Here is a 25,000-nt window from a genome sequence, read left to right as displayed (position 1 = left end):
CGTGCGTAGATGATTCCTGGTATTTTAACCCATGTTGCGTTTTACATATTGATGGTGTTTCCATCATTTCCTTTAAATGATCATTTGACAGACATCACAATGTGCACTGCTGTCATTTCTCTCTGTGAAACGAGGCCATGCTTTGTCTTCGCTGGGGCTCTTTCTCGTTGTTTCCCCAAGTTTCCGGCAGTGTATACGCAGAGTTTGACGTCGTGGCGCACACGTTTTTGCACGTTTTTGTCAGAGCAACATGCTGCCGCAGATGAAAGGAATCTATTACCTCTGAGGCACACTGAATTCTGATGGATCAGAAAATCTGGATCTGGTTCTTGATCTCTAATTTGCTTAACTGGAACATTTTTCAAATCTGTGGGGGAAAAATCTGACATTATGTTGATGCCGATCTCCAAAATCTGAGAAAACAACCTTGTTGATGTCATCAGGAATATCTCTGCATGAGCTTGGAGACAATAAGCGTTGTTAAGGGTAATGTTACTTCCTTGATGTTGTACTATAATGTATATATATCCTTATTCCCATCGCCTTTCCTTTGGGTACCCTAGTATTTCTCATTCATGGCAACCAGTGTGGGTTCTTTATGCATCTCAGTGGTCGTGAGGTGGGTGGCATCACATGAAACCGGATGTTGATTCATACCTTCTATTCTCTGCTTTTGAAGAACGGGTCTGGATGATGTCGGATTGTTTTCATGAATCTCCTGTTAGCCACATGAAATGTGTTGAAATATAATTGAACAGATTACCCAAGTATAGTCTGTGGTTGTGTTTACTAATCACAAAGAGTTTAATATGGTGAAATGCTCCTCAGGTTTCATAAGTCTTACATTGCAGTCTTGCGTATCTTTCTTTAAGCAGTAATGTATGTCTTGAGCCTTTTTTCTTTTTTTTCCCCCCCTTCCTCACACATAAGGTTTATTTCTAGGATGAAGTTTGTCTTAGATTTGATTTGAACAGTCATAAATGTTATTCTAGTAATGTGATGTGAAGCTAATCCCCCCCCCCCCTCTTTCCCTCCACTGTGCTCTCTGCAGAATCCAGCAGTTGTTCATGGAGGTGTTGTCTAACAGCAGGCACATGAGGTGGTTGTCCTGTAGCTTCATGCTGGGTCTGGTGACTCCCTGCTCCTTAGCCTGCCTGTCAAATCCTTCAGCGGAGACCCTGCAGCACCTCAGTTTACTGGACCACCAGCTGGGTACGTGTAGGTAGTGATTCTTCCCGATCTGTGTGTCTGTAAAGATTCAAATGCAGTTACAGCTTCAGTTAAAGGAAAAAAACAATTGGATTATATCGGTGTAAATCCAGAACAGTGATCAATTCTGTTTTGTACAACTAACCGCTCCTGAATTCCCCCCAGGCCCCCTCATCTCGCCGTCAGAGTTGGATCGTCTATCCAATATTCATTCTTTGGCTCTGGATTTTGCTGATTTGACATCTGAGCTTTGCAGTCTGCTGGCATCTCCTCGTCGAACTCCGCTGCATCGCCTCTCCCTGCTGCTCAACGGCGCCGCCCTGGAATTCAAACCGTTAGAAGGGACCGCCACAGAGGACGATTGGAAAGCACTGGTAATGCAACACGCATCTTTCCTTCTCATTCTTGTTGAAACCTTTTAGCCAGAAAAATGATTCCAGGACAGCCTCTTTGTTACATTTGTGTTCAAGTTTACCCGATCTTCCCAGATACGTGTGAGTGCCAACCTGCGGGTGTACATCATGGCCCTGGAGGTTGACAGCTCAGAGCTCCTCAGGGTCCTAAAGCCTAGCCTCCCTCTGGAGCGCCTCCACCTCGACAGTTACAGCACGCTGGTAACCGACGCCACATTGGAGTTCATCTCTCAGCAGTACAACAAAACGCTGACTCACTTCCTGCTCTTGAGGGACGACCCCGACTTCCCTGACCTCAGCATCAGTCGGAACGAGGACCCGCTGGTCCTCATGGCATGGAGATGTACTCAGCTGGCTGTGCTGGTGATACATGGTGAGTTCAGCTTGTTGTTTCAGGGCTGTATCGTAAGGGGACTTTTATTCTGGTCTGTGCCGGGTCAACGTTGTGATAGCACACACATGTGGTTGTAGTGGCTGCATGTATTAGATAAATAGATTCAGGCTTGGTGGGAGTGATCTGAATTTAGACTCTACTATAGGTTGGAAGCCAAGATGAACTATAGTAACTTTTAATCTGATACTCAGTTGCTTCAAATCACCTTACCATTATGACACGTTAATTCCAGCCCTGCTGTTGAAACTTGTTTTTTCATTCAGGTGTGCTTGCTTTGCTTTCAAGAAATCTTTCCAGAATTGATGTGCTCATTTGTAGTGGCATCATTAATTCTATGGTAACTCGAGATAATGAGGGCACGAGGAAGCAATACAAGAAACTATAAACTCAACGTTAAGTTGTTATGGTTAGCACACAGTTGCATGCAGAGCTTGGGAAGGGATAGGGTGGCTTTAAAAACAATCAAAGGTTGAAAAAGAAAAAGAAAGGGTTAATGTACTTCTGAGTCACTTTTGTTTAGAGATCGGCCATAAATATAAAGAAACTAAAACATTAGTGGCACTGTTTTCATCTTACAAAAGTGCAAGATATATGAGGCCCTGTAGCTAATAAAAGCAGAAAATGGACTTCTAACAGACCAGTCTGATGTGTGTAGAGGTCTGTGCGGTTACACTGTGGCAGCCTGGTGTTTTCAGGTTGTTTAATGAAAGTAAAGTGAACCGTGAACTTCTCATGGATTTATAAACATCCGTTTGTCTTCAGATGGTGTACGGATTTCATGAACTAAAGGAGCTTTTCATAGAGTGGCCTATAAAGCCAGAATCACACACATTCATTCATAGGTCGATGCAGGCTGATTTAGGCTTTCCTGCTTTAACCACAGTAATTGAAATAGAATATTTACAATTTTACAAGCCAATGTTGAAGCATGTTTGCAGCAAAGTATTTAGTTGACTGATTTAATGTCTTTATAATTGAGACCAATCTCAAAAAAAACATTCTATGAACCTCTTTTATGGGTGTGTGCGCTCCATTGTTGCAGTTCTTTAAATGGTGCTGAACTGACCCAGATTTTTTGTTTTTGTTTTCTTAAACTGCCAACTTTTGGAGATCTGTATATATATTGTTATTTTTTTCAACCTTCAATTTAGTTTTGCTTTCATGTCCCCTCCCAGCCTCCATAGTTGTCCATTTACACATCTATTAGACCAAGATATTCATTTAAAGATCTGTTTCTCCTGATGGATTAAAGTCAATATTCACCCTCCTTTTTAGCTCCATTTTGATGTTCACAGAGAGCAGAATATTTAGCTTGTTAGATGCTAAATATTAAATATGCTATGTGCCCAAGTTAGGCACTTACTCTGTTTGTCTGGTGTTTGGTGCTGTGAAGGAAGGAAGCATACTGTGTGTGTTTTTTTTCACTGAAACCATTTCCTGATTGCAGAGTTTGGTGGTTATAATCTGTGGGTTGTCAATGTGAGACATCATTACATTAACATCACATTTTTACATTTAATCCGTTGTTAAAGTTTTGATTATCAGTGTCAGTTTTCCTATTTAGGAAGCAGAATCTCTCATATGAAGAGTTGTGCATATTTTCAATAGCATGTTTTCAAATACTGCACACCAGCTGGTTTTGACATCTCAGTTATTATCCGGTTTAGACAGCGCTTTCAACGGCCAGTTACAGGCATTGTGTTTGTCTAGAAGTAGGTCAAAGTTCCATCTGCGACACTATGTGAGATGAGGAAAGGAAAAGGAATCTTAATGACTGAATATGCAACCAGTATATCATCATAAATCAGTTCATGGTTGGTACCAAATGTTATGTTGAGTGTGAAGCTAATCCTGCTCAATATTTGCGAGATCAGTCCAGCCTCCCTGAACACACCTCCCTCTCTTCCTCTGTAGGTTACACTGTTTGGTCCCATAATCTGGTGGCCATCTCCCGGCTGCGAGGCTCCAGCCTCCGCGTCCTGACGGTCTCTGAGGAGAGCATCGACTTCGATCCGGACCAGATGGTGTGCATGGAGGGCGACCCGGTCCACAACCTGGTCAAAGAGGTTTCCCTTGGCCTCGGCCGTGTCTGGCACCCCTGCCTGGATTCCAGCCTGGTTTTGTCCGAGCCCACCCAGCACTTCCACCGCGAGCTGCACGCCTTTAGCGTCGGCATGTAGGCAGGGATGGCACGTCCTACACGTCGCAGCCTAAAATGGGTCAAGACCAGGCCAGACCGACCAAAGTCCAGGTCAACTCAGACCTCTGAAACCAGGCCAAACGCAGACCTAAGTGAGAAATCTAAACTGGATCTTTAAACAATCTATGAATTACATTTCTGTGAACTGATGAGCTGATTGTTTTTATTAGACTTTTATTTCTTGTGTTTCTTTCACAGGGGTTTTAGCACACAATCAAGTCATTTTTTCCAAAACATTCCCTGTTTTCTTGCTTTGCCTCCTGATTATCTGGTTAGCCCGTGACTTAAAGCACATTTTCCAATCAACATTATTCCTTTTCAAATTGGATATTTTAATTAAAACTCTATATTCATTCAATTTGAAGTCACACCAATCTGTGGTCCCTGACTACAGACGAGACTTGAGTCATGACCATTTTTATTAACGATCTGCTAAAATGGGTCGCTCCCACCTCTTCAAATGCCCTCTTTGTCTGGCTTGGCCCAGTCTGGTCTGGTCTTGATCGACAAGTATTCAGAGCTCGATGTCTCTCCCTCACCTTAATAACCTCCAGAGCCTCTGTATGATGTAACTTTGATTTTTTTCATTTTTTTCTTTTGACTGTTTCTCATCTCAACCTGCTCTGTATAACCATGTTTTTTTTCCCGTGTGGTGGTTCCCTTGCCTGTATAGGCTTTGTGTGTATTTAAATACAGATATATTATTATCCTGCTCACAGCTAGAACAGGCAGGCAGGTTTAGTGATGGGCCGGTTGGGATTTAAGAGGGGGATGCTTTAGTTGTGAACATATATTTTTCTTTTCTTTTTCTTTTTAAACCTTTGCGCCGCGTTGGTCTGTCTGTCAGCTCCACTCTAGCAAACATTGGAGTTTTGCAAACTAACCAATCAATCATTTCCTGGGTAACACAACCATAGCTGCTTCTTTTGTTGCACCTTGTGCACTTGTCCACTAGTTTGAGAACCTTGCCAGCAGGGTGGGAATCTCCACTGTAATGTGGCTGACTGTGGCGGGTGCTAATCAGTTTTAATGCTGTTTACCAGAAACAACCATGTCAGTGCTATGACTCGAATATTATGCTCCTTTTTGAATGGGTTTTATTGAGGGTTTGGAGGCCTTTGCTGGTGGTGTTATGGAGAATATTGTTACGTGCTTGCAGGCGACACACTTCCCACCCTGCTCACCTGTGGATCTTTTGTGAAACCTCGCTAGTAGATTAAATTGGCGGCCTCGTCTTCCGACCGACGTTCAGAGCCAAACTATAGAATTCAGCCCGTTACTATACGACACACTGTTCCACTTGGATCTGTAGAGAGCTCGTAGTTGCATCTTTTTTTCTATTTTCAGGATGAATACAGCTGCCTTTGCTCACCTTTTTTAGAGGTCAACACTTTCTGACTGGTATCATTGACTCCAGAGCCCTTTGGTATTAAAATGTGAAGTCATCATGTCAAAGGAAAAAACAGGTGTGTGACATAATATGAAGGGCTCTGAGATTAGAAAGAAAATCTTCAAATAGTTTAATAGAAAAAAGGTTTTCATTCTATAATGCCATATGTGTTTATATCAAGATAAATCTCTGTGACTACATTCCTAAATTACTGGTGCGGCCATGCAAACAAAACCAGTATTCTGTAGGCACAGCTCCCGTAAGGTGGCAAATACCAAACCCAGGTTTTGCAGCCATGCCAGCAATTAAGTAGGCAGGAACTAGTTTTTTTTCTTTTACTGTTGATTTCTGGTTTTAGACATTTCACGATAAAGAAGCGGTTAAAGAAAAAGATGCACTGAATGTAAACAAAATCTCGTCCTGTCTCTTTCTGTTGGCCAGTCAGGTTTTTTGTTTAATATCGAAGGCCAGCTGTATTGCTATATGCTGTATTTGCCTCAGAAATCTGGCAGATTCATATCTTGCCACAACAGTTAGGACGTCGTAGGTTCCATTGGCGGCCCAGACTGTTTCTTTTGTTTCTTTTGTTTGTTTGTTTGTTTTTCAAAACGTGGCACCAACAGCACAACGAGGTTTCGGGGGTGAACCTTTGGCGTATTTCTGTAGGCTTTTAACATCACTATGACCAGGAGAGAGGTGGTGATGATGTCGAGTAGGGTGTATGAAACAATCAGTTAGTGTGAGATATATGTCGTTAAATATATATATTTTTTATTTCCTCGAGTCACAGTTGCCTTGGAAACAGCCCCTTTGTTTTCTGGATACAGTTGTTGTTGTTATTGACGATGTTCATCTTGCCATCTGATAAACCCTGACTCCACCTCGGTTGGAGGTGGGGGATCAGTAAAACCTTATCATACATTTGTTTTCAAAGATTAAGGTTGATAAAGACTAAAGAATGGCTAAAGCTGTCTGCTCATTGCACATGTTTTATATCTCAGAGGATGATGCGAGGGTGGGGGGAGGGGGGCAGAGAGAAGGGAATCCATGCTGTCGACGGAGGACCTGCCGGGCCCAATTAATTTCAGAAGTGAATGTAGTCAACTTTCTGGTGTGGAACGACTTCTGCCTGGCACGGCGGTATCGCGTCTGGCTGTGCAACTGTGGCTTGTTCCTCAGGCTTCCATTAACCGGGGCGAAGGTGATTCATTCAAAGTCACGTCTTCATTGCCCATATTCCAGTTGCCCTAATAAATGAAATAAATGTTATTCAGGCTCTGTGGAAGTACGAGTATGCCATGATCAGGGCTCAAGCCAGGGCCAGTGCCAGTACGACCATAACTGGGCCTAGTATGGTTCCATCTGCTGCTCCAGTGTTGTGACCGCTGAATGGTTATGGCAGCCGTGGTAAACTGCTGACTCATCGAGGCATTTCTTGAGCCGAGTTGGGATTTCACCAGGAAATTCCGAGCACCTGACTTTCCCAAGTGAATGCTGTCAACTGGCCATTCTTAGGAAAGTCACCCTCCCAAATCAGCTCACTTGTTTTGCACACCATGGCGCTTTAGAGGGTCGGGGCAATGGCATCGCAGACTGTGAAGGTCCATATCGAGGTCTGTAGTTTACAAGGTTGACTAGTGATTATTTTTTTTTGTCATAGACCTATATGGATCCTGAGTTACTCAGTGTGCCAGCACTTTGCTTAGTTCAGATTGAATTGGTCCCAGTGATGGGCCAGTGGTTACCAAATGTTTGCTCATCTGTTAAGGGACCTCGATGGTTTAGCCATGATAAATCTCTCCAGTCCTTGGTCCATATCTCAGGATAAATGCACTCCGGTACCAGGAGTTTCTATTAAAGGATACAGAGCTGCACCGTCCCGACACTCAGAGGGGATAGCAATGCCAACATGACACATTCAGACCAAAATGTGTTTGGTTTTTAATCTTATCTTCTTACTTCCTTCCTTATTTTGCCTCTCATCTCATTTTTTGTTTTTCTTTTTAGAGCTTGACTTTGCTCCTTTATGTGAGAGATTGAAGCTGTCTGTGTTTGGTATAAGCATCACCTGATAAAGAGGGAAAGAATCTACAGTAGAATGTCATTTCATCTGAGCTGAGCGGATAGATTTTTTTACAAACAAAGTTATTTTAAAAAGCTGATTTTTACAAATTCCACCCTACCCACCGTGTGTGTGCTTCCTCCTCCGGTTCTCGTCTTCTCAATTGTTATTGGCTCCACACTCAAAGTCCCATCGCCAACTTCGCCCTCATGGATCCGTTCCTACCCAGAATAAAAATATGGGGCAGTTTTTTTCTTCTCTTTGGTCAGGTCGAGCAGAATTTAAAAAAAAAAACAATGATACTCCCAATTGGCAAACGTACAAAGAGTTGTGATCTTATCATGAGTTTCACCCCCATACGCTTGTGAGGAAAAATCTTCCTGTATGGAGGCTCAAGGACAAATTCTTATTCAAAAGTCACAATTTGTGAACTATTTCACAATCACAGCTGCAGAGAGGAAGACGATGTAGGCGATATGCGTGAGAGCAGGAAGGTATTGCAAAGCAACGGCTTCATTATTATTTTTGCCTCTTTTTGAAATTTGAGTCAACTAACCTGAAACTCGCATAGAGTCTGTCAAAATGGGTGAAAAAACATGGCCACAGTATTGCATAGCATTTTGAAAACAACTAATCAATAATGCCAGTAGCTGAACATTTAGCCATCTTGTGCCTGAAAGCTTCTGGAGTCTGACTGCTTCTCAAACCTCTGCTCTCCCCCGTGTTGATGGCTTCTTGTTGCTTGCAGTCGTTTGTTGCTGTGATTGTTAGTTCACTCTTTAGGGACGCAGCATTAGAGGCTGCGGTATCTAGGGTTTTTCCGAACATTGTTTTTTCTAATTTCTCTTGGAAAGCCTGCTTGTGTTTTCTGCGCACGTTTTCATGTAAGCTGTCAAAAGTAAACCGCAGTAGAAATGTGTGATTTAGTATAGTGTGGCTGTGTGCGTGTGTGAAGAAGATGTCAGCTGTGTGTGTGTGTGTGTGTGTGTGTGTGCGTGCGCGTGTGCATGCGTGTACTTAAGGGGAAGGGGGTGTCTTATCACTTCAACTGCAGCAGGAAACAGAAATCTTTTGTTCGTTCTCAGGGTACAATCGGTTCTCAGAAGAAGAAGAAGAAGAAGGAGGAGGAGGGAAAGTTACACTCGCTCAGGCCTCTAGCTCACTGATATGAACAGTAGGAGTCACTGGATCTGTTCTCCTCCCTTGATGTGTTTTTAAGCTGCCAAAGACCACAGTAGAACAGACCTAAACGCAGACACAAGTCTATCTGAAGTGCCCATGTACACACACACTGGCAGGAGGCTGGTCCAGTATTCTTTCCTACTCTACACCTCCTTCTAGTGCTGTTTCTCTTTCCTCACTCTCAGTGGTTCTGCTCCACTTTATGGGTTCTTCCCCTGACCTCTGACTGCTTCCACTCTGTCCCTAAACCACGGACCGCACTGTGCTGGACCATATAAAACGCCAACAGTCTACTTATGTGGTTGCCGTGAATGGAGACCAAAGCAGTCCTTCTGCGCAAAAAAAAAAAAAAAAATAAGTGGGCCAATGTTGTGTAACTTAATGAGGGTAAGCAGCATTGTTGCACAGCTCGTACAACGTGGCTAGTTTCCTATCATTGGAGCTCTCTTCACAGAGCAGAGGCAAGGCGTTTCTAGTCCAGAACAGTGTTCTTCTACAGCGCAACAAAGGTTTACGCAGAGCGGTCTGCCCACCATGTTCCTCCCTCTCTCTTTGGTTCCATCACCTGTTTCACTGTGAGGAGTGAGTAAATGTAAAAACTGGAGGAGGACGAGGAGTTTGGTTCAATTTCCGAACACTCCGGGGCCTAAACACTCCCTCCGATTGCTTCCTGAAGCTACTGTCCAACAGATTGCAGCCTCTCAGCCGGGACACAGTCCGACATTTTGCCCGGCGAGCCCGTCGGCCAAGGTCAAATTTGATGAGAAGCGTTTTTAAGTCCCTGTGATGTGATTTGCTGCTAGGAACGGGACATTCCACACGGGGAGGAGGGGTCGCTCAGGCCGCCTGACTTTCGCAAACCGTTTACTACATGGCTGGTTCAGTGTCCGCATGAAAATTAGACTATATAAATATATACTATATTTTTTGTTACTTAGAACAAGTGTTATTGTTTTGTTTTTTTTGTTTTTTTTGGGAAGAGATCTGAGACGCAGCTACTGTCACACCGGATCACCAGCTGGTCTGAGCAGAGTGGAGGTGTGATGCAGTTTAGACGTGGTTATTTAAAGTGTGTCGCTCTACCAAGAGTCGACTGTGTTTTCTGCAACGCCAAGTTCTGTTTCACTTCAGCATCCCGGGGCCATTTTTCGAGACCTTTTTTTGTGTCCGGTACACAAAAGGTCACAAGTGTGAAGTGTTCTAAATCCAGCCTAAGAACTAGCCTCCCTTTCCATGAAATGAGTGGGTTTTACCCATCGGATCAATCTGCCAGGTTAGACAACATCCCAAAACAGTCAGAGGAAGTTAGTCTGCATATTTAGCACACGTATGCATGCACGAAGCAGTCACAGTACCTGTTCGCTATGGAAACACACGGGCACCTGTAGTCCGGGCTGGACTTATTCACACGCCATATGCAGACCGAGGTTTGTGTGTGACCATCCGACACACGGCTAGCAGAGCCTTATTTTAAATGCCATTCAAATGACAGGTGTGAAGGCTCTATGGGGGGGGGCAGTGAGGCGTCGGTTATTCAGGAGACCATTACCAGCAGTTACTGTACATTGATGTGGTCGCAGCCAGTTCAATCTGCCCTTTTTGACTTGTTTGTTTTTAGTTTTTTTTCCTGTGCTTATTATATGCATTCATAGAGAAATCCTGGATGATATCAGGGCCCCCTGAGGCCTGCTGGGTAATTGAATCCGCAGAGCTGGCCTCTAATGTAGTGCATCTGTGACAGTCGGCCTGGACAGCTTATTAAATCTGTAGATATACGGAGATCTGGGTCCATCTGTCCTAGCAGGCCCATATACAAAGAGTTGGGTTGGACACCTCAGTGCTCATACTTAAAAGCCAATACTGTTACCATTGATGTGGACGGATCAGATGTGATGTGATATTATAGTACCAAAGCAGCAGACTGTGTCAGATCTACATCAGTTTAAACAGACAGACACACATCAGACAGGACCAGTTTCAGTTCCACTTAGATCATTGCCGGCTTGAGAGTTTGTAACATCGATGTTCACAGTGATTTGGAAAGTACACTAAAAATAGCTGTAGAGAGGAGGTAGTAAGATGGTTCTGGGCCAACAGAGGTTCGGGAACTTGTTTCTGAAAGGATTTCCTTTCAGAGACAGGGTTTCCTTGTTTTGTTTTTTAACCTAAATGCTCAGACCATAGACTACTACCACACTTTGAATAGGCTCACACGGGGCTGGACTCCAGCAGGAACGTAAAGAATCTCACTGGCATGCTTCTGTTACTCAGAGATAATAAAAAAAAAACACTGGATGTGCAATTGCACTTGTATAAACTCAGCCCTGTGTAACAGATCTAGATACAGGTGTATATGGCTAGATATGATCTCAGCGAATGGGCAGGCTCTCACTGTGAAAGACCTTTAGCCATGCTGAGAGCCTCGGAGGAAGTTTAGATTTCCCAGTTTTTCCCATTTCAGCCACAGACTTGACACTAAAAACTGTTTTTTACTCCAGCCAGTTCACGACCACGATCTCAGCATAACGGTGAAATGAAGAGCAATGTCGCACAACCACGTTGTGTATCTAGAGAAGAAACGACAACATAGCACTGAGAGCATGACCTGGCCAAACTCTTGTCAGTGGCTGCGGCTCACACCCTCGGAGGCCCGTGTAGCGCCCGGCTACATCAAGGACCTGATAGATATCCGTGCTCAGTGTCGGCCAGCTATCTTCATTTAGATCTCAGCTAATGTGGCTCCGACGCTTCTGGCTGCTCAACAAAGTCTTTCTTGTCAAGTCTGGAGAGCCAAACCTAATTAGCCAGGCAGGCAGGCCTGCTGCCCAGTCCAGCCGCACAACTATGCAAGAGGAATGCATATAATCCACACTCTTCTCTGTTTAGTTTTTGTTCTTTTTCAGTTTTTAGTTTTTCCTTTCTTTGTCACGCAGTAGGAAATGGAGACGCAAACTAATAAGAACTTGCAACGACAATACTTGGCCTTATGATGATTTCTGGAATCTTCTCGTTTTATCGTTTTTGAGATCTGCGTGATTCTGGTCAGCCAGCCCGGCAGCGGTGGCGGCAGCGGTGGCGGCGGGCTCACTCTTGGTCTCTGTGAGACCGGCTAGACGGCCCCAGTTTTATCGTGGTACGAATGTTGTGCATTTGTTTAAAATCAGGACAGTTTGCAATAACAGCAGTCTTACTAGTGGCCACAAAGGGGCACGAGCAGTGCTGACAGCGCCCGGCTGCGTCTTTAGAAAACCATAGAGGAAGAAATATAAATAGATCTATATATAGATATATATAAACTCACACAGTGCATATTTGTATTAGGTATCAACAATGCATTACCGTGGTATACTCTTATGCAACACATGTCCGGGTTCAATTTATGAACATGAAGTATATTATGAAATCACACAGACTTTGTAAATCCGAAAAGCTACGTCGTCGTGTGTGTGTGTGTGTGTGTGTGCGTGTGTGTGTGTGTTTTCGCGAAAAAATGGTTTTACCATCCTTAATGTTGAATATTCTGAGCGTTCTGTTCCTGTGTGATTGTGTTTGTTAAAGTGAGCACATAGCAGTGGGGTCTCTCTGTAGGCAGGGGAGCAGACGTAAACCCAAAAACACAGCTGGACACGATTTCAAATCACACGGAGCATCTTTTAAATGCAGTTCATTAGTTTCTTTAAAAAAAAAAAAATTCTAATCTGATCCATAAGCGGTTTTACAAACGTCAGAGTGCGAGCAACGGCGTGGATTAAGACCTGTTCTGAGCAGCAAAGAAAAGCTTCACTCCAAGAACGTTTTAGTTGAGAACTCGGCTAAATCTGCGTCCATGAAACTGCTCTTAACGTAAATTTAAATCTGAAATAATACAAAACTCTGATTTGAAAACCTTTACAGCTGTTTGGTTTTTTTTAAAAGTCTGCAGGGAAAGAGTCCTCTCCGGCTGAGAGGACATATTTTATCATAGTGTTGATCCGTGGTTCTGTTGGGGAGAAAACCTCCATGTAAAACTGACAGATGGCGTTCACTTGAGGGGGGTCAATCAGCCGAATGTTGATTTGAATTAATGTTGAATGAATGCTTCTCTTCTTTTAGTCAGTGAATAAAAGCATTAAAAAGTTGTATGCTTCCAGTGTCTTATTTACCTTCAGATGCATGCTGTTTACACATTTCTAATGTTCCCTAAACTCCTGGGGAGTTGTCTTTTTATTGTAACATGTTTTGTTTTTTTATCACCGAAAACGTAGAATACATGCACGATTTATGTCACCATGGTTACAGAAAACAGACTCCACCCAAGGGAGGACAGTCGATGAGGAGGGAAATATGAGCTCTTCTTCAGAAAGGAGTGGTGACACATCCCTGCACTGCAGGGCTTTCCCTCTAGTGAGAGGCCAATATGAAACACTTATTAATGAGATTCAACCAGTCGCCATGACAACACAGGAAAGGGAAATACAGGGAAAGTGAACCGGGAGAGAGATACATTAAAGGATGAATCAACAAACCAGAATGAAAGATGGATTATAAAATAGAAATATAAGACATGTAATAGGAAATATTGAGAGAAACAGCAACCTACACTACTTTCAGGATTTAAATGTTAGGCAACAGTTACAAACTGTTTCATTCAGGGGAAAAAACATGGCAGCAGTAGATAAGAATAACAATGATGCAGCCAAAAGCTGCTCCTAAAAAGTCTTTAACTCTATTCACTCTCTTTAATATGAAGAAAGGCATTTTTGTACGGTTGCTTTTGCTAATAATTTATTTTACAAGCAGCATGTTTTATATAAATATCTGCCCATTGCCTCAGCAACACAACTAAGAAAAAGGCTTACTGCTCATTTCAGTTTGCTTCCTGCTTTGTTCAGAGCTCTGACAAAGAGCTTGTTCACGTCTGGGTAATGAGATTACCACGTTGGTGTTATGCAATTAATCTGAAAACGTAACACATTTTTGTGTGTCCCACGGTTATTGTGAAGGTGACAAACATTAAGCAGCTGCAGTTTCGATACCGAAGACTTGCTCAACTTCACTGAGTTGTGTCAAAGGAGAAAAAGTATTAATAAATTATTATTCAATATGTTAGATTCTTGCAACTACTACTAGTTTTATAGATTATTTAAAAATGCATACATTATTATGAGGATATCTGTTTATTTATTTTACATAAATTGTCAAAACATAAAGTGACAGGGAATGGTATGGACAGACCTTTTAAGTGAGTGCTTTTCCTTTTCTTTTTTTTTTGAATCAATAATAAAAAGCTGCATATTCCAGACTTTCTGAATTATCTGATATCAGCATTTTGAATAAAACAAAGCATCTGACATGGGTTATGATGAGAATTTTAATATACTCAAATGTAGCAACAACAACAACAAAAACAAAAAAGAAAGAGTGGTGTAAACACACACAGACTGCAACAGTGCATTTAATACAAGGAGTGTTCATGTGTTGATGCACTCTGCGGAAATCAAGCAGTGCCACATGTCGATAACCCAGGAAATTAAATGGTGTCTGATGCCCCGCTGCACACTTTGATATGCAAGAGCTGCAAGAGCAGGACTCAAAGGAGGTTTTATCCTCAGCTCACCGTGTGTGACGCAGGTCAGAAGACACGCAGACCCTGGCGGTGGAGAAGAGGAGTGCGCCTGTCATGCGAGACTCAGAGGACAAACAACTAAATGAGGAACACTTTGTTCTGTGCTTCTCTACATACAAAAAAACAGACGTTTAAAATATCTGAAAAAAAACATATATATATTATATAAATATCATATTTGTGAGTTAAATGAAAAAAATGCTGATTCTCAATATAAAGTGTCACACTATCATTTAACAGACATGTGTTTTAACTTTATCTAGGGCATGAGCCACCACTATTTTCATTGGTTTATTTATTCATACGTTTCCTATTTTTATTCTGTTCATGTTGGGTGGGAAAAGCTCACAGTTGGCATGTTTGTCTCTTAGTAAATTCAAACAGTCGTAAATAATGAATGAATGGCACTACCGCTAGCTGACCGGCAGGTGGCGGTAGTGCGCCACACGCTCGCATGTCAGCTGCCACGCCCGAAGAAAAAAACCCAACGAGCGTAGAAGAAGAAGAAGGAGGAACACGTGACTCGCGCTAACTGGATGGCAAGATGGCGGTGGTAGTGCGGAGCTTGCAAGACCAGCTTGAAAAAGCAAAAGAAAGCCTGAAGAATGTGGACGATAATATCCGCAAACTAACCGGACGGGACCCGAATGAATCAAGGTAAACAAACAAACCCCGGAGTGGTTCCGTTCGCTGCCGTGTGGCGGGTTCTCGTGAGGAGCTAACCATGTAGCATTGAACTCACTAGCATGAGTCGAGCTAGCGAACGAGACCGAACGAGACCGCCTCCTTACGCCGCGCTGGTCGGACCGACGCTGGGTCGCCATAGCGACACGCGGACGTATGGTTGACCTCCACACCAGGAGCACCTGGGCCCCGGGTCCACACCTGGTCCTGGTCCTGGTCGGGGTACCACGGTGCAGGGCCCCGCGGGGCAGCAGCCTCACTCCAGAGTTGACCTTTTGTTTTGTGGTTCTAACAAAGAGCACACAGCATTAAATAGACTGCTTGACTAACACTGTGCCCTGCTGTGTCTACAGGCCGGGGCAGGTCCGTCGTCTCGGCGGCCCCATGGCAGGCCCCGGAGGAGGAGGAGGAGGAGGAGGTAGAGGCAGAGGATTCAACCTGCTCAGGTAAAGCTGGAGGTCTAGGTGGTTAAACTCAACGCCCCTCATGCTCATCCAGACAGTGGAAGCTTCTGGAGGTGATCTCTAATGATAAAGACAAGACATGTGGTCAATGCGTCACACCTCCTTCAAGCCTGGCTAATCAATCAGCCACCAGTTTGAACTGGTTACTACCATGAAGAGGCTGTGAGGTGGAAAAGCATTTATGTGTTTATATTAATGTGTGTCCACTAAGATATTAAGACGGTTCACTGAACACCTCTTAGTACAATACTATACTATTCAGCTGCACAACAAACTGTGACCATGACATTGACTCATCAACCAACAGTCGTAGCTAAAGCTGAACATTATAACATTATAAGTGTTGTGAAGGACTGTTGTGTCAGACTGCATTAGGTTTAGCCAGGTGTACCTAATGGATAGGCCACTGAGTGTACAATACAATCAATAAGTAAATGCACAATGATCCATTATTTACAAATGGCTGTATACAGGAATGAGTTTTTTTTATTTTTTAATTGTGCTATATTTTGAGTAAAAAAAAAACTATTGGAAATAAGAAAATGCGCTATCTGACAAAACATTCACGGCCTGTTTATTTGTTCTTACTGGCTTGAAAATCTTTGTGAATCAGTTCCTTGTTTGAGAGTGCCTGCTTACACCGAACCACTGTGCCTCTGTCCTTCCCCAGGCGTAGTCTCTCAGACATGGGAAGCGGCGGCCCTCCTGCCAAGCAGAGGGACATCGAAGGAGCCCTGCTGAGGTGAGAATTACATTTTTTCAATTTGCAATGTCCATCAAACTGTCATACTAACAGAAACTCTGCACGCAATGTCAAGATGGTAAAACGGCCCATGTAGATTAAATCAAACCTGCTGAAAGGCACTCAAGTGAGTTAAGTAGATTAGTAAAACAAATCAACTTCCATTGAATTATCAACAAAGTGTTACCATTTCAAATAAGAGTTTATTGCTGATATTTGGAAATTTAAAAAAATGCAGCTTGCTGGTATTGCTCAAAGGAATCCAAACACTTTCCTTTTCACATAGCTCAAAGACTGCCTCAGGCCAAACAGCAACACTCACCATCTGTTCTGTGGTTGTTTGTTGCACTCTTTTTGTTGTGGTTCTTTGTAGCCTTTTCTTCTGTATGTAATTGAATCACTTTGAGTCTGTTTTCTGACAGATGTGAGTCTTGAATTAGCATAACTGACAGCTTGTTGCATTTACATACAGTGTGAGGTATTTATGGGCTTATGTGTTTGTGTGTGTCTGCAGGCTGGCGGGGGACCAGAGGGCCAGGAGAGACGCGCGTCACGACAGCGACGCCGAGGATGATGACGACGTCAAAAAAGTAATAATAATAATGGAGTTAATCTCCTCTGTGTTGGTGGAGCTGTTCATATGTGCTTCCTTTGGTGGAAACGTTTGAAGAAGCTAAGGCATGTAGTGTTGTTAAAGACAAACAGACCTAACACATTTGTTTGCTCACCGTTATCTTTTCGTCTTCCCTCAGCCGGCGTTGCAGTCGTCTGTAGTAGCTACCTCCAAGGAGAGAACACGCAGAGACCTCATTCAAGATCAAACCATGGATGAGAGGGGCAAACAGAGGTAGGCCAGCATGAGCTACCAGCCCCCTGTGAACCTTCATGATTAAATTGCACCAGCAAATGGAGAAATTTGGGGATGGCACACAACAAACTCTGAATCTAAGGGTCAATATTTATCGTTGTACGGCTGAAGGTTGGCAGTCGTGTTTGATGGTGGGTTTGTGCTTTCTCGTTCAGGAATCGGCGTATGTTCGGCCTGCTGATGGGGACCCTGCAAAAATTCAAACAAGAGTCTCACGTTTCCACAGAGAAGGTGAGAAAAATCTGTCTAATTTGTTAGTGAAATGTTGACACCTGAGGAGGGCGGGCAAAGCAAAGTAAACCGTCTTCCTGAATAGTTAATAGATGTAGATTTAAAAAAAGTTCTTCTTATGAGCTCATCTCATCCGCAGTGCAAAGACAACAATATGCCCGTGAAATATTTAAATCTAATTATGCTTCCACTGACTGAGATGGTGGTTTGTTGATAATCTGTCACTGGAACAACATTTGGTTAATTTAAGTGCTCCGATTTTAAAAGTAATGGATGTCAGCAGGTCCATAGTGTGTTTGTGTAAGAACATTTTAAATTAAATTCAGTTTACAATAGCATTCATTAAAATGGTACCATGCGGCCACAATGTCATTCAATACGTCGATGCTTGAGCAATACAACTGTGTTCATCTTCCCCTTAAACTCATTCCATCTCTGTCCATCTTCTGCCGTCTCCCCCGCAGCTAAAGCGACGTACAGAGATCGAGCAGAAGCTTGAGGTTCAGGCTGAGGCTGAAAAAAAGAAGGTGGAGAGTGACAAGAGGGAGCTGTTTGAGGAGAGGAGAGCCAAACAGACTGAGCTGAGACTACTGGAACAGAAAGTGGAATTGGCTCAGCTGGTAAGAAAATACAAGTAGAAACTAAATACATTTCATTTGGTTATTAGCAGCAATGACTGTTTGCATTTGGTGATGAATGGTGTAAAGACATGCTTGTATAGATGTAGTGTCATTTCATGTCATGATTGCATATAAAACAAATGAGATGGAGAGTTTGACATGATTGTATTTACCTTCTCTTTCCTTCATTGTCAGCAAGAGGAGTGGACCGGCCACAACAATCGTCTGGTGAAATACATCCGTACCAAGACCAAGCCTCATCTCTTCTACGTACCCGGGAAAATGTGCTCCGCCACACAGAAACTCCTCGATGACTCCACCAAGAAACTAAATGGTCAGTGGGGTTCTAGTTGGAAGCATCTTGTCCAAGTGTGTCTTGTACTTGAGGAAGACTTGTGTGTGTTTATCACTTTGTAACACCCGTGGCTTTTTCGGTTCCGTTTTCCGCACAGCCGTGTTTGAGGAGAGGCGTGAGGCTTTTGCCGAACACCTCACCAAGATGGAGTCCCGCCCCCGGCGGCAACCAAACCGCGACCAGGATGGAAACGCGGCAGCAACAGGGATGGACCACTCGGCGGAGGGTAAGCCAGCGGGTCAGGTAGTCAAGGTGACAGGTAACAAGGGGGATGCAGAGATGGAGGAAGAGGAGGAGGAGGATGACGAGGAGGAGGAGGAGAGGGTAAGGGTAAGGGTAAAGGTGGGTGATAGAAAGGTGACAGAGAAGGACAACAAGGGGGAGGAAGAAAAGAATGATGTGTTGAAGAAGGAAGATGTAGAGATGGTGGAGTTGATTGAGGAGGGGTGTGAGGAGAAAGAGGTAGCAGGGGAGGTGGTTAAAGAGGTAGAGGACAAGGGGGAGAAGGGAGAGAAGGAGGCCAGTCCAGAGTCAGAGGAGATGGAGGTGGAGGGTGGGCCAGAGCAGGTAGACGGGAATAAGGGAGGGGAGGAAGAAACAGACAGTAAACAGGGACCCACAGACCTCCAACCTGAGAAGATCCAGGACACCCAGTCCTCTGAACCAACCCCAGCCAGCCAAGAAGCACCGATCACCAGTCACAAGCCCCAGCTCAGCCACACTGCAGGGGAACCGGCAGTAAAGTCCTCCGAGACCCAGGAATCCTCTCCAACCCCAGAGCCCCAAACAGCCTCCAAGGAGCCTGGGCAGGATTTCATCATCATCCCTGGCCCCGAGGTCCAGAACCCGGCAGCACAGAAGCAGGCCGTGGAAGAGAAACCAGGGGACGAAGCACCCCCTAAACTGCCCGATCCCCAGGAGGCCCCCAGCATCACCCCCGCACCCTCTAAGGGGGAGGAGGACGGCAAGAGAGGGAGGAAGAAGGAAAAGGAGCCAAAGAAGGGCCGCGGTCATAGTAAAAGCTCCTCCTCTTCCACCTCCGGCTCCTCCTCCAGCGGAAGCTCCTCCTCGTCCTCAGGATCCAGCCGCTCCTCCTCGTCCTCCTCATCCTCCACTTCCTCATCGTCCAGCAGCCGGAGTCGCAGCCGAGACAACGGCAAGCGCAAGAGGAGGCCGTCAGAAAGGGCCAGGGATCGGAAGAAAGGAGAGGAGAAAAGCCACCGCAAGAGAGGAGGGAGCAGCGGAGGAGGGAGGGACTCAAAGGGGTCCAAGGAGAGGAAGAAGAGGAGCGAGGAAGGGAGGGGCAGGTCTTCCCGGAGCGATAGGGAGCATAAAGATAGAGACAGGAAGGACAAGAGACGCTGATCTGGTGGCGAACGCAGGAAAAAACACTGAGGGGAGAATCAACTATTTACTTAATGACACATGAAGAGTTTTTAAACTAGCATTATCTCTTAAAATGTCACAAAGGCCTTTTTGAGGTTTTAACATGATTTTATTTTTTTTCTTCTCAGTGTAGGGATTTACAAGTTGATGTCAAAAAGGAATTGAAAACAGCGGATGGCTGGTTGTAATTTTACCTTTACTTGGCAAAAGAATTGTAAACCGGAGTCTTAGTCAGTGGAGCTTCCGTCTCTAATTGGACGCCTTACTAAACAGCTATGAGACGGGCGAGATTATTCCAGACTTCACTTAGTCCTGTCATTTTACCTTCGTCCTGACTGAGTTTTAAAAAGGTCCGTGTGACGCTATGATATAAGGATTGTGTTGAATGTTAACGGTTGTCATCCTAATCATAATGCCACAGGCTGGGGTGTTGGTGGTTATGCTAGCGGTAACCATTAACTAGTGTTTCCAAGTTGACATGCAACGCGGCTCATCCTCTATTTCCTCCATTTGATCAATGTCAAGGCCCTTGTATCTTCGTCACGTGGGTACATGTGTGAATTAGCTCAAATGCTGGTTTTTGAAAATGTTTTTTCCATTTTTTTGTACCGACCAAAAATGTGCTTCAAATTAAAGGTGAGATATTAGTTGATGTGCGTGTGGTGTCTTTTTTTTTTTTTTTTTTTTTTTTTAAGGCTGCAACTGTTTTCAATATCTAAATAAATCCTTTTTATTTAGCAATAATTGGTTTGTTAAATGTCAAAATACAGAAATTCCAATGACAGGAATTTCTGTATGGTGACATTCTTTAACAGTCCAAATCCAGAGAGCGTTCATTTATTATGCCATAATCACAAAAGCAGACAATCCTCCCATTTGGAAAAACATGAACAAATTTTAGTTCCAGCTTTAGGGATAATTGAATCAGGGTTGTATGAGATTCTTATCCACAGTCGGTGTATAAACTACAGTAGATCAGGGTTGTCACGCCCCCAGTATGAATAATAATAATAATTAAGCCTTTATTAGTCCCACAATGGGGAAATTATTTCTCTGCATTTAACCCATCCCGGAGGAGCAGTGGGCTGCAATGAAGCGCCCGGGGAGCAACTTGGGGTTAGGTGTCTTGCTCAAGGACACCTCGGCATGTTGCCGGTAGAGGGGTTCTCGAAACAGGAGAACCAGCAATGTGCGCTATATTTAGAATATTTCACAGCTTAACCTTGCTGTCAGACAGCTTCTACTGACTGAACTGAACCGTTAGCTATGCTCTAAAGCCACTAGACACCTTTGAGGGGGGATCTAAATTGTACCTCCCAGAACACAGGAGCTGCTCAGGTAGTTTGTTACTAAAGTGATTCTGACCTAACCTTAGGACCAAAGTCACACAATAACACATTCACTCAGAATCATCCTGCTGTAATATATTAAACTTCATGGTTGATAATCAGTACAGTACATGTATTGTTGCCATTTGTCAAGCTTAAAAGCCACAGTGTTAATATTTCCAACTACATTTGAAGGAGCGTCATGACCAATAGGAAGTCCACACACGTAGTAGTAAATCACAGTTTAATAGAAAAATCCATACATCCATAAACCCCAGAACTAAATTCACAAATAATGAAAAATGATAATCATCCCATGCTTTGGTTGTTGTCCTGTAACATCAGCAGAGATCCAAATGACTTGGTTCATTGAAAAGATAATGATCCAGATGTTTTGGTTATGTCTTCAACTGTCATGTAACATGCAGAGTCGCCACAGCTCACTTCGTGGTTGTTCTCTCCGTTGTTTTTAATAGTCTCCATCTTCAATAGTCCATAAGTTTCTTGTTGCTTCACCGTCATTAAGATGGATGCAACACATTCCTCCTCAATGTCTCTATATTTTACTAAACCCCGTGTTCACTCCGTCTGGTCAGCCAGGTCACCCTGCTCAAAGTATCTGCAGAAAAGAAAAGGATCAAAGCATTATTAGCTATTTCTTACATATGTAATACATCTATTCAAAATTGTAATATGTTGATATAATCGCTGAACAGATTAGATACTGGTAGGACCACAAATTCTCGACAGCTCTTCCTCTTTTTGCGATTGTTTTAATACGACACACCATTGCAGACAGCCCTCATGTATTAAAGGTCATGTGACCTGAGCAGTATAAACTCCTCAGTCAGGGCTCATTGGTAGATACCTGGCAACCAGGCAGATGAGCAGGTTGAGGGCAGGCAGTTTCTCATCCTCCTGACTCTCCTGTGGAATCATAAAAGCAATTAGCAAACAGTCCTTGCTGTGAATAGTACACATTTAAAAAAAGTACAGTGATGTCTTTCTACTGGAATACAAAAATTCTAAGGATCACCCCATTCATTGTTTATGGCACGAGCAGTGAGAGCTGCCATGACAGGACACACTATAAACTACCACCTACACATCAGCAGGGAGGGTTTAGCACCACAGATAGACAAAATGAAGCAAAAAAAATAGCAACTTTGACAAAGATTTCCACTTAAATACTCGTGGAAAGAGAAGAGAACACATTGGTGGAGGATGTCAGTAGTGGAGTAACGCGGGCTAGAGGACAGCGGAACAAACGGAGTCGTACCAGTGTGCTGCGGAGCTGAGCACATCTCCTGGCCAGCTGTCTGATGGAGGAGTGGGCTTCGGGCAGCAGAGGCTTCTCCAGGCAGGCCAACAGAGCGTACAACCAGCGACCCTAGCACAGGCAAAGAGAGAGACAACCGTATTGACCTCGAGGAGCTGGCAAACGATTGAAAAATTGTGACTTAACGAACTGAACTCACCAACTGTGGAACAAACTCGTGTTCCTCAAACCAGCAGATCAGTATTTCCAACACCATCAGCACTGTGGACTGAAGACACAGAGAGAGAGATGGGAGGAAACAGGTAATCAGACAGTTGAACTGGTTTCAGAATGCGAGCTTTGTGTGTAAATGAGGAGGCTGTTCACCTGGTTCAGTCTGCTGACTATGGTGAGGAAGGGAGGGAAGCCCACCTGAGCACAGACACGTTTCATTATCATATGAAGGGACAGTTCAAAATGGCACTGATTTCTTGAAACTTTATGAATTTAGCACGTTAAGATAAGATAAGATGAGATAATCTTTTATTAGTCCCGCAGTGGGGAAATTTACAGGATTACAGCAGCATAGATATAGTGCAAACAAGAGACATAGTAAAAAACAAGATCAAAAATAAGTTATTATAAATAAGCAAATGAGCAATAAAAAAAAAAAACTGTAAAAAACAGTAAAGAATCCACAGTAACTTAAATATTTTATATACAGACAGAAACTATTATAACTATTGTATTGCACAGAGTATTTGCATTGCAGAGGTTTTTAGTGTCACGTGGTCTACTGGGAGCAGAGCTGGTAAACTTCGGAGCTACCTGACCTTCAAATTTAAATAAAATATTAATAGCTATTAAACTAGTCTTTATCATTCATACAACCTTGCTGTAATCCAGTGCCGGCTCTGGTTCAGCATCTGTGTTGCAGGACGAGGTTCCCAGATAGACCGTCTCTCCTAAACAAAACTTCATCCAGCCCTCCTCGTCTGTTAGCTGTGGCTGTAGGACACACACATACAAATGTGAATTTATGACAAATGTGAGCAATTTTTTTTAATGATCAGTATTCCCCTAAAACTCAGAAACAGATGCTCTCAAATGTGATGGTAATTCATTTACACTTGGGGCCTCATGCCATCTCCTCACCCACCATCAGCACATTGTCATCCAGAGTGTGGCTGCTCCAGTGAATCCTGTTCTTTGTGATGCTCTGAAAGCAAAAAGGAAGAACCCACAAATAGTTTGATTGTAAAAAGTGATTATGTCAAACATACTACAATGTTTGAATGCCTTTACGGAACTCAACTCTGCCTTTTTTTATTAATTCAAGTACCCTGCCAAAAATCACACTGAGACAAGTAGCATTTCTTTTATCATCCTGTGACATAGATTACACCTTTCTAGTAGAGAACAGAATACATCCAGTTGTTAGACAGCTCAACAAAAGGATTTCAAGACATTGCTTTGAGGTTTTGGTTATTTATAATGTACTTGTGATACAATGTTTGAGATTGTATGGACTAAAGTATATAAAAAATAAAAAAAAGTACTGGAAGATGTTTCATGCTTTTTAGTTTTTACCTGTCTGACATCTGAGAAGTTACCGACTTGGTGCCGCTGCCAACTGAGGCTGGGGGAGAAACCCTCTGGAGCAGCATGGCAACCCGCCACCTTCAAACAGAGGACTATTTAGGACACTTGAAGGAATAGTTCTAATCCCACGTTATCTCATACACGCCAACATTATCCAGGTGTCCCTTGAAACTCATGGTATACTTTATACAAGGCAGTCTGATTACTAATAAAATAGTGATTGGTTTGACTTGGACTTGGTCTGATAAAATGACTCAAATAAACAGCACAGATGACATAAAAGAGGATCATTAAGATAGACACTGCACTGTGTGTTCATGCATTCATTGTTTCATTTGAAGTGACATGCTCATCATGGTGTGCACGTTTACTCACAGAGGCATTGATCGTTTGTTTCTTCTTCAGTTTCTTGGGGTCAATCTGAGCAACCACCACCTCTGGACACAGCGACGCCTCCAACCTGACAAAAGAGCATTTATTAAACCACATTCAAGCACTTGATAACTTGCTTAACTGATATATAGTACCAGTCAAAAGTTTGGACACACCTTCTCATTCAACTACTTTGAAGAATGTAAAATATAAAACATATTCTGGTTTGTTGAGCATTTGTTTGTTTACCACATAATTCCATATGTGTTCCTTCATAGTTTGGATGTCTTCAATATTAATCTACAATGTAGAAAAAAAAAAAAAAAAAATAAAGAAAAAACATTGAATGAGAAGGTGTGTCCAAACTTTTGACTGTTACTGTATATACAAGTACCTCTTCAGAAAACACTCCCAACATAAACTAAAATGTTATCTATCTATCTATCTATCTATCTATCTATCTATATATACACATCTAAATAAATAATCTGGACGCATTTGAAAATATCCAAAACAATCATCATCATTAGACGGTCTAATTGGTCTTTTAAGAAAGTAATATCACGTGACGTGCTTGATTAAAGAAAATTACATTTGCCAATTTTAAAAATATACATACAGTAGCAGTCAAAAGT

General features: G+C 43.1%; 3 protein-coding genes across 3 annotated transcripts in view; 2 read left to right on the top strand and 1 right to left on the bottom strand.

Annotated features, from left to right (window-relative positions):
• The window catches only part of LOC129103311 (F-box only protein 33), a 10,176-nt gene extending 4,550 nt beyond the window's left edge, over nt 1-5,626 (top strand). Inside the window, exons 3-6 of the mRNA XM_054613719.1 lie at nt 1,052-1,212; nt 1,375-1,583; nt 1,698-1,995; nt 3,931-5,626. Of these exons, the coding sequence (XP_054469694.1) occupies nt 1,052-1,212; nt 1,375-1,583; nt 1,698-1,995; nt 3,931-4,196 (934 nt within the window). The 3' untranslated portion in view covers nt 4,197-5,626. The remainder of the gene's footprint in view (nt 1-1,051; nt 1,213-1,374; nt 1,584-1,697; nt 1,996-3,930) is intronic.
• A 9,320-nt stretch (nt 5,627-14,946) lies between these two features.
• On the top strand, nt 14,947-20,457 carry pnn (pinin, desmosome associated protein). Its single transcript, XM_054613901.1, has 9 exons — nt 14,947-15,112; nt 15,493-15,585; nt 16,274-16,345; nt 16,860-16,935; nt 17,098-17,192; nt 17,369-17,444; nt 17,909-18,064; nt 18,260-18,398; nt 18,517-20,457. Exons 1-9 carry the CDS (start codon nt 15,000-15,002, stop codon nt 19,782-19,784), a joined length of 2,088 nt encoding a protein of 695 aa, XP_054469876.1. The 5' UTR covers nt 14,947-14,999; the 3' UTR covers nt 19,785-20,457.
• An 898-nt stretch (nt 20,458-21,355) lies between these two features.
• The window catches only part of gemin2 (gem (nuclear organelle) associated protein 2), a 4,450-nt gene continuing 805 nt past the window's right edge, over nt 21,356-25,000 (bottom strand). The window contains exons 2-10 of the mRNA XM_054614183.1: nt 24,369-24,453; nt 23,982-24,071; nt 23,551-23,610; nt 23,283-23,399; nt 22,779-22,823; nt 22,612-22,680; nt 22,413-22,523; nt 22,002-22,060; nt 21,356-21,752 (exon numbers count right to left, since the gene is read on the bottom strand). Of these exons, the coding sequence (XP_054470158.1) occupies nt 21,713-21,752; nt 22,002-22,060; nt 22,413-22,523; nt 22,612-22,680; nt 22,779-22,823; nt 23,283-23,399; nt 23,551-23,610; nt 23,982-24,071; nt 24,369-24,453 (676 nt within the window). The 3' untranslated portion in view covers nt 21,356-21,712. The remainder of the gene's footprint in view (nt 21,753-22,001; nt 22,061-22,412; nt 22,524-22,611; nt 22,681-22,778; nt 22,824-23,282; nt 23,400-23,550; nt 23,611-23,981; nt 24,072-24,368; nt 24,454-25,000) is intronic.

This window comes from Anoplopoma fimbria, chromosome 15 (assembly GCF_027596085.1).
Source record: "Anoplopoma fimbria isolate UVic2021 breed Golden Eagle Sablefish chromosome 15, Afim_UVic_2022, whole genome shotgun sequence".
NCBI lineage: Eukaryota > Metazoa > Chordata > Actinopteri > Perciformes > Anoplopomatidae > Anoplopoma > Anoplopoma fimbria.
This window is presented reverse-complemented; position numbering and strand designations above follow the sequence as displayed.

Excerpts from the sequence above, each read along its gene's own strand:
- pnn (XM_054613901.1), top strand. The coding sequence starts at position 15,000 with ATGGCGGTGGTAGTGCGGAGCTTGCAAGACCAGCTTGAAAAAGCAAAA. Across the intron at positions 16,936-17,097 it reads ATGATGACGACGTCAAAAAA|CCGGCGTTGCAGTCGTCTGT; the intron begins GTAATAATAATA and ends GTCTTCCCTCAG. Across the intron at positions 18,399-18,516 it reads CTCCACCAAGAAACTAAATG|CCGTGTTTGAGGAGAGGCGT; the intron begins GTCAGTGGGGTT and ends TTTTCCGCACAG.